The 8,909-nt window shown below is 35.4% G+C and overlaps 1 protein-coding gene across 1 annotated transcript in view; it reads right to left on the reverse strand.

The window, feature by feature from the left end:
- Nucleotides 1-607: 607 nt before the first annotated feature.
- The window catches only part of LOC106869259 (uncharacterized), a 76,563-nt gene continuing 68,261 nt past the window's right edge, over nt 608-8,909 (reverse strand). The window contains exons 6-8 of the mRNA XM_014914927.2: nt 8,516-8,617; nt 5,849-6,010; nt 608-3,693 (exon numbers count right to left, since the gene is read on the reverse strand). Coding sequence (XP_014770413.1) covers nt 3,391-3,693; nt 5,849-6,010; nt 8,516-8,617 — 567 coding nt within the window. The 3' untranslated portion in view covers nt 608-3,390. The remainder of the gene's footprint in view (nt 3,694-5,848; nt 6,011-8,515; nt 8,618-8,909) is intronic.

Raw genomic sequence — 8,909 nt, forward strand, 5'->3', positions numbered from 1 at the left:
ATATTGTTTTCAAATTTTGGCACAAGGCCAGTGATTTCGGGTTAAGTCGATTACATCGACCCAGTATTCAATTGGTACTTATTTTATCATTCCTGAAAGGATGAAGAGCAAGGTCGACCTCGGTGGAATTTGAATTCAGAGCGTAAAGGCGAACGAAATATTGCTAAACATTTTGCCTGACGCGGTAACGATCTTACATAATACTGTTCGGAAATACAAGTCTAATACTTGTCATATTAAAACTGTTAACTACACACGTGCGGACACACAACACATAGATACTGACATAGGACGGTGGAAACAACTGTTAGAGATAAGTGCAAGTTGAATGCACTAAATAGTATTAGACATGCTTTCTCAAAGAATACTCTGTGTTAGAGATCATCTACGGAAATGAACTCCTCTGGAATTCCCTCCCTGCGTTAAGTTACGTCACTCACGAATGGGTGTTCAAATTCCAGAGAATAGGACTTTATCAGTTCAAGCAGTTTGATCCTGAAATTCAAAGAAATTCATCTTGTACTGAAAAACATACGTTGTCGAAAATTAACAAAGCTTTCAGAAGACTATATAGTTGATTGAAAAAAAACTACACAAGACATTAAAATTCTGGTCTTTGCTGATTTAATTATTTTTCTTCATGTAATTCTCAAGTGTTCAATAATAATAATAATAATAATAATAATAATAATAATAATAATAATAATAATTTTTTTTCTTTCTTCTAAAAGTACAAGGCCTGAAATTTGTTAGGAGGGTGCTAGTCAATTACTCCACAATCCTGAAAGGGTGAAAGGCAAAGTTGACTCTGGCGGAATGTGAAGTCAGAACGTAAAAAGCCGGAAGAAATGACGCTAAGCATTTTTTCCGGCGCAGTAACGATCCTGCCAGCTCATCGCCTAAATAATATAGATGTTTTCGATCTAGTTTGGATTCTTTGTCATCAAATTTGATTGCAAAGAATTCAAATTTGATGGAAAAGAATCCAAACTAGATCGAAAACATCTATAATAATAATAATATTGCACAATTTGTACATAGAAATGGAGATGCATTCATACTTCATCAATAACATTCAATATTTATATATATAGCCAATCACATGCACATATACGCATTAGATCCGGCACTGTACTTACATAACCACTCATACTCTCACATTTATAATTACAATTGAACATATACACCACCACCGCTCTGCTTGAAATAACTTCCCATTTTTATTTGCTTTCTTTTACCAGAGATAGAGAGAGAGAGAGAGAGAGAGAGAGAGAGAGAGAGAGAGAGAGAGAGAGAGAGAGAGAGAGAGAGAGAGAGAGAGGGAGAAGTTTTTTTTTTATTCTGACAGGGACGTTAGCCTTATGCAGATAATGTCCACAATAGGACTTGTGCTAACAATTTACAGCAAGTCAGGGATACCATCACCTTTACCAGGCATGGGAAACCTTTCCCGAGAAGCAGGCCCGCATGAGACATGGCTCATAATCTGGCGAGCCGCACTCCAAAATACATTTAACGTAAGTTTTTGTTCGCCGTGCCATTCAGAAAGTCCTGTGGGCCGTAGATCATCCACAACTGATCTACAAGCCTTTGCCTCTTATGGAGAATGTAATGCGCCTCCATACGGTATCTTTGAGCAGTTAGTTGAAACGAACCAATGAGAATTAGATATCTTAATTGATATACGAGACGTGATTCACGGCACAAGTCTATATCACAACTTATGCTTCTTATGATTAACACTATTACACGCCCTTGTCACCAATAAAGAAATTATTATTAGAGCTGTCAGGCAACCGAAGACTGAGTCTCTCGTTTTACTTGTGCCTCCTTGCTGGCTATAGTGTCTATTAATTCTCCTATTTTTAAAACATAAAGAAGACATTGCAAGTGAGATGTGTCTCAACCGAACCAGACCAAACAATAATTTCTTCAGTTTCTGGTGATTATCTTTGACTGGCGTCCTTGTATCTTACACCCCTATTCATCAGACACACTTACATGCTCTCACACATAAATATAGACATATTGCTATGAAAATTATCTATGTACTCTCTCCACGCATAAATAGCAATGTATGTCACTTGATAGCTACAACAAGCACCCATTGTAAAAGAGATTTCCATACGGCATAGTGTGTGCGTATGTGGGTGCATACACATACATATTTGTGTGTGTGTGTATGTGTATGCATATTCACATTTACCCGCACGTATATATGCATCTATATACATACATGTATACCAGAGTAAGCACATAAATATGAAAGAAGGTGATATACATACATAGTACAAAGTGGTGAATTTATATAGTAAATGACACCCATAGGGTGAATAGTAGTTAGTAGAGCGATCTCTTTAACCCATCTATAAACTTCATTGATTCTGAGAGCACCAATGATCACTCACTAACACACACACGCAAACGCTCACACACAAACAAGCAACCACAATCCAACGGGGTGACATCGACTTGGTTGCTCTTTTAACTAGAAATTACAGCCAGTCAAATTTCATTCTAATGACACGTTTTTCACCATAAAGAAGAAAGTACATTGCATAATTCAAACTTAGATACTCTGTTTGACCACTGTCGGATAGTCAAGACTAAAACGTCTTTGATCACAGGTCAGCGTTGAACTGAGTCCACACAACAACAACAAAATTAGTAACATGCCATTGTGGAAACCTGTGCACGATCGCTTGAGTTATTGAAAATAGCAGTGAAATCTTTCAAATCACATTCTATTGTTTTCAAAATGGAGGAACATCAAAGGATGGTTGGTTGGTTGGTTGGCACTCCGTCGGTTACGACGATGAGGGTGCCAGTTGATCGGATCAATTGAACAGCCTGCTCGTGAAATTAACGTGCAAGTGGCTGAGCACTCCACAGACACGTGTACCCTTAACGTAGTTCTCGGGGGATATTCAGCGTGACATAGAGTGTGACAAGGCTGGCCCTTTGAAATACAGGTACAACAGAAACAGGAAGATAGAATGAGAGAAAGTTGCGGCGAAAGAGTACAGCAGGGTTCGCCACCACCCACTGCCGGAGCCTCGTGGATCTTTAGGTGTTTTCGCTCAATAAATACTCACAACGCCCGGTCTGGGAAAAGAAACCGCGATCCTTCGACCGCTAGTTCGTTGCCCTAACCACTGGGCCATTGCGCCTCCACAACATCAAAGGATAATGTAGTTTTAAATACATCTTGTCTGAAAAAAAGAAAAATAAAACGCAAGATATTTACTGTTAGAACGTCTTTGTTCAAAGGTATGTTAGATCAGAGTTGATCTGGGACTAAATAACATTAAATAACAGATTCAACAAACAACATACAAATTAACAAGTAAGCAGTGCTGGGGACAGACAGTGGGAGGGGAAGAAATAATACTATTTGGGAACAGAATCCTTTGAAAGTCTCTGAAGTGTATTAGAATAGGACATTGGAAGACTGCGTTTTACAACAACTAATTGTTCTTGTGCAAGAAAGATTTTATCTTCAACATCTTGTTGTTCTATAATTAATTTGATCTTCATTAAAATATAACGATGGAAATCTCTGATACCAGAATCCGGCAAATAACGACACAATATGCTTTCAATTGGCTCTTGCCTCCGATCGATATCAGATTTCAGCTGTTTTGCCTCCTGATATTGTCCGTGTAATCGGTCTCGTTTCTCAATAGCAAGTCTCTGAAATTGAAAGAAATTATGTTTTACAAATACAACTTACAATAGAGGTGGCGACAAAAAATTTAAAAGTATTTGCGTCTCTACCATCTGTGTTTAAATTCGCTGAAGTCGGCGAAAATTCTTTTGGCATCGATAGAATAATTATCAGTATCTATTAGAATGCTTCTGTGATTGATTTTGATCAACTGTTCTATCCCAATGCATGATTTTGTGTCGCTGTTAGAAATCGTTATTACAAGATAAAGAATATCTGAACCAGTAGCTATTGTCTATTTTTCTGCATGTTGTGTTCTTTCTGTCCTACCTTTGATTTATATAATAATAATAATAATGATAATAATAATAATAATATATATAGGAATCCTTCACTTTACGGAAGTAATGCGTTCCTGGAGATCTGTACGTAATGCGAAATTAAATTTCCTATTGATTTTCAATTGCGTATGTGCGTTCGTGTATGTGTGTAACGTGATGATAGCTTTCGAATCGTTAACTACATACTTTGTAATTATATACCACAAAATGGTTTGAGATATATAGTTACATTACTTTTCTCGACTGAGTGTATATTTCATCTCTGAAGCCCATAAAATAACAGTAGTTCAGTTTTTAGTCTCAAACTGTTTCTTTCCTTCTGAGGGCTATGTATATTTCTCTATCTCTCTCTCTCATATATATATATATATATATAGTATGTGTGTGTGTGCCTAACGATAAAATAGAAGGGCAAGTTGTCGTTAACTGTAGTAAAAGCGTTTATAAATAAGTTATACAAATAATTATTGAAATATAATGATACAGAAAGCTAGAAGATGCTCCATAGTACTTATTCATAGATAGGTAAGTATCTAAGGAATTCATCTAAGGAACTCCCAGAGAAGAGAGAAGAAAACTCAATGTAGACCTAGACCCTTACAGCTGTTTCTAGAATTCGGTAATTGATAGATGCAGTAGTGTGCATTGTGCACACACACACACACACACACACACAGATATATATGTATGGCCGTAATGCAACATTAAATTTCCTATTGATTTTCATGATCGTTAACTACATATTGGATCTTAACTAAAACGCAAGTCGCTATTCAGCTAAGCAGAAAGTGTAGTTTTAAATTGTTAACAATTTAAAATTATGCTATACAAGTTCCCATGAGAGTGAAATTACAGATCGTATCTCGAAATTAATGGGCTTAGTTAACGATTTCCATGTGTGCGAAATCCGGGAACCTGGGGTAACCATAATGCAGAGGATGCCTGTCTATGTATGTATATATGTATGTATGTATGTATGTATGTATGTATGTATGTATGTATGTATCTATCTATCTATCTATCTATCTATCTATCTATCTATCTGTATATATATATATATGTATATACACATATTAAATTAGTGATTGAAAATAAATATGAAATAATATGAATTTAAGCTCTAATTACAATATCAGCTATATTCTGAAGATGGAATACGTGACATGAGAATTAGAATACAGCATGAGAATGAGAATATTGTCTCAAATAAACACACTTTGTGTTATTGACCGTTAAACTCAGAAAATGGTACTTCAAATGCAAGTGAAAATCCTTCAATCCTAATTACGTATACACAGATATTCTCTGCACTAGGGTATCATTTCCTTCTTGGAAATCTTGCGAAACCCATATTCTGTTAACTTCCACATTATCCACACACACACACACTTATATATATATGTGTGTATACACACACACACGCACACACACACACACACACACACGCATACACACACACACACATATATATATATACGCATATATACACACACACACACACACACACACACACACATATATATATACACATATATACACACACACACACATATATATATATGTGTGTGTCTATATATATATATATATATATATATACATATACATATAAGCTGGTGAAAATAGAAGGAAATAGGAATAACGTATCGTGTATGCTGATTTCCACGTCACGCAACATTTTCAGAGACGCAATGTGCCCGGAAGACATTTGCAATTCCAACTGATTACAAATTCTTTTCGGCACCCAACATTCTATAAGCAGACTCTTAACTGTAAGTCCTTCCCAATGGATAAGTATGAATTAATAAGGTAGCAAATTGGACGTCAAACTTTAAGTACTTACCCTTCGTGTTTCGTCAGCACAATTGGCTGAATTTTCTGCTCTGGCGAGCAGAACTGATAATTTCATTAACAATCGCATAACCATGAGTAAATCTTCAATATAAGCTCGATATTTATTTTTCTCTTGTGGATTATCACACAGTTCTTCCAAAGAATTAAGGATCTGCAAACAAAACAAACCATATTAAATTGATTTCAAATTTTGGCACAAGATCAGTAATTTCTGGGGAGGGATAAGTTGATTACATTGACCCCAGTGCTCGATTGGCACTTACTTTATCGACCCAGAAAGGATGAAAGTCAAAGTCGACCTCGGCAGAATTTGAGTTCAGAACATGAAGACGACGAACAAAATGCCGCAAAGCTCAGTGTGCTTAACTATTCTGCCAGCTCGCCAGTTTACAGATCATATTAATTTGCAGGGAAAAGACAGAACTACTTCATAAATGAACGTCTCCCTCAGCACGCACGCACACACATACACACACAAAGTGAATATAATAAAGTGTAAATTTGCTTCGCTGACGAGATCTAATAAAACCAAAGACGCCTGTAGATGTCACAATGTCACGTACTAGAAAAAATAAAGTCATATACTCCACTACATTCTACTTTTAATTAAAATTCTTGAGTTGTTTCTTCTGTTTTTCTTCCTTCATTATGAGCATAATTCTAATTAATAAAAATTTCTTGCACACTATATGTTAGCGGCTAATTTACTATTTAATGATCATAATCTCGGATTTCGTTACCAGTGAATTAAGTTTAATCTACACAATTGTTGAAGAGGAAAATAGCTATTTTACAAGTGATGCTAAGAGAAACGTCGCCAAGCATTGTGTCCGGCGTGTTAACGATTCTGCCGGCTCACCATCGTGAGGCATATTTATATTATTATATGTATTAAAATATATATACAACGAAATTCCTCACAATCTTAGGTTTCCAAATTACATAAGGAAGTGGTCAACAGGAGGCTATGGTAGAAGACAATTGATGAATTACTTCTCAGTGGGGTCGAACTTGGAACCACATTGTTGAAAGCGAAATTTTTAACCACAAAGCGTGCCTGAGTACTTCCCCCTTCAAACTCTTCCTACAGAAAGAAGTGGATTACGTATTATGAGCTAGATAAGCGTTCGTCAATTTTTCAAACCCGTTTACCCTACGGTGCATTAACCCTACTTGCAATGACTCTGACAATATTGTGATACGAAGGAGGGTCTCTTAGAAATATTATTGCCAAGAATGTAGACCAAACAAATAACAATCTCAGTCTTTTCTGAGAAGATATTTCGAGCAACGCTATCGTTAGATTGGGGAAATGATAACAATAAAAGAAAACAAAATCTAAACTAAAAGAAAACAGGAGAGATGAGCTATCATAAAGAGGTTGGTATCGAAAGTGAAACCTTCAAAATGAGATACAAATTTGTTTTTGTATATAAATACTGGGTTAAAAGTATGCAATTTCGAGAAACACATTTCACTTTCAAACGTACAACACAAAGTGTTTATTGTGTATCTATATTTTATATTTATAGATGGTAACATCAGATTTGGTGCTATATGATTAATGTTATGTTTATAACTCATATAATAAGCCAGTCTCTATAGGCAAAGAAGAGAAACTATTTTTGAACGCTATAGTTATTTTTTGTACAAGAATGTTATTTACTCGCATTAAATTAAAGATACAGGATCTATTTTAAAACGGGGGCGCCAGTTTTCATTTATGTTTTATGTAGTGTTTTTGGTACGGAAAGACTTTCAAACTTCGTATACTTATCTATTTTGTGTTATAGAACAGAAAAATATTTTTGTATTCGAATTTATTTCATGTAAAAAATTGTCTTATTTCGATAATTTCTACTAATCACTGACGTCTATTCAGTTGAAAACAGTTAGCGCTGTAACGGTGTATATCGTATTAATCCCCTAACCCTAACCCTAACTAGACTGTTAACCGTAACCGTAACCCTAACCCTAACTCTAGAATCCGAACTCTAAAATTGTTACACACATAGATACGCACAGCGTAATTTATTATATAAACAATATATGCGTATAAATTACGATTAAACCGGATGAAATATGTCACAGGGAATAACATTTTTATGACCGCCCAGCAGTAACTCTATTGAGCTGAATAGACGTCAGTGATTGGTTGAAATTACAGAAATACGACAACTTTAACATGGAATAACTTGCGAATTCCTTTTTTTTGTTAAGAAGACTAAGAGTAAAAGATGTTTTATATGACACATTCTACCAGTATCCCAAGTTTCAAAGTGTTTCGTTAGTGTTTCGTTAAGAAAATACTGGCGCCCCCGTTTTAAAATAGATCCAAGATACATAACAACAACAGCATAATAATAATAATAATAATAATAATAATAACCCTTTCTACTAAAGATACGAGGCCTGAAATTTGTAGGGTGGCGGTCTAGCCGATTACATTGAATCTTGCTCTTAGCTGGGACTTATATTATCGACCCTGAAATGACGAGAGGCAAAGCTGATCTCGTTGACATTTATGCTCAGAATTCTGCCAGTTCATAATCATAACAGTGATGGCTATTCTCACCATCATCGTCGCCATTATCATCATCTCCACTACTATAAGGAATTTTGTTTTAGGATAAATAAAGAATGTTTCGAAACCCACCTTTTCTCCTAAATTATTGATATCTTTGGTCTCTCGTTCAATGGTTTGTTTGACGACTTGTAGAGCTTCTAGTTTTTTTCGAATGGACTCTTTCAGTTCTTCCTGTTGTAAGAAGATTAGAATAGTGAATTAGAGAAAAAAAAAAACAAAAAAAGAAAATCTACGCATCACCCCACCCAGATGTTTTGAAAGGTTTCGTACTGCGTAAGAGCATCTGCTCTTTTCACACAAATGTTTGAAAAGTTGAAAACACCGAAAGCACGTAAACAATACGAAAACTTCCTTTTAAAACGTTTGTGTAATTAAAAAAAAAAATAGTTTTACAATGATTAATAATATTTAACTTCAAAATCTTCCTCGAAATATTGGTTTCAAACTTTGGTACAATGCCAGC

Source organism: Octopus bimaculoides, chromosome 5, assembly GCF_001194135.2.
Source record: "Octopus bimaculoides isolate UCB-OBI-ISO-001 chromosome 5, ASM119413v2, whole genome shotgun sequence".
NCBI lineage: Eukaryota > Metazoa > Mollusca > Cephalopoda > Octopoda > Octopodidae > Octopus > Octopus bimaculoides.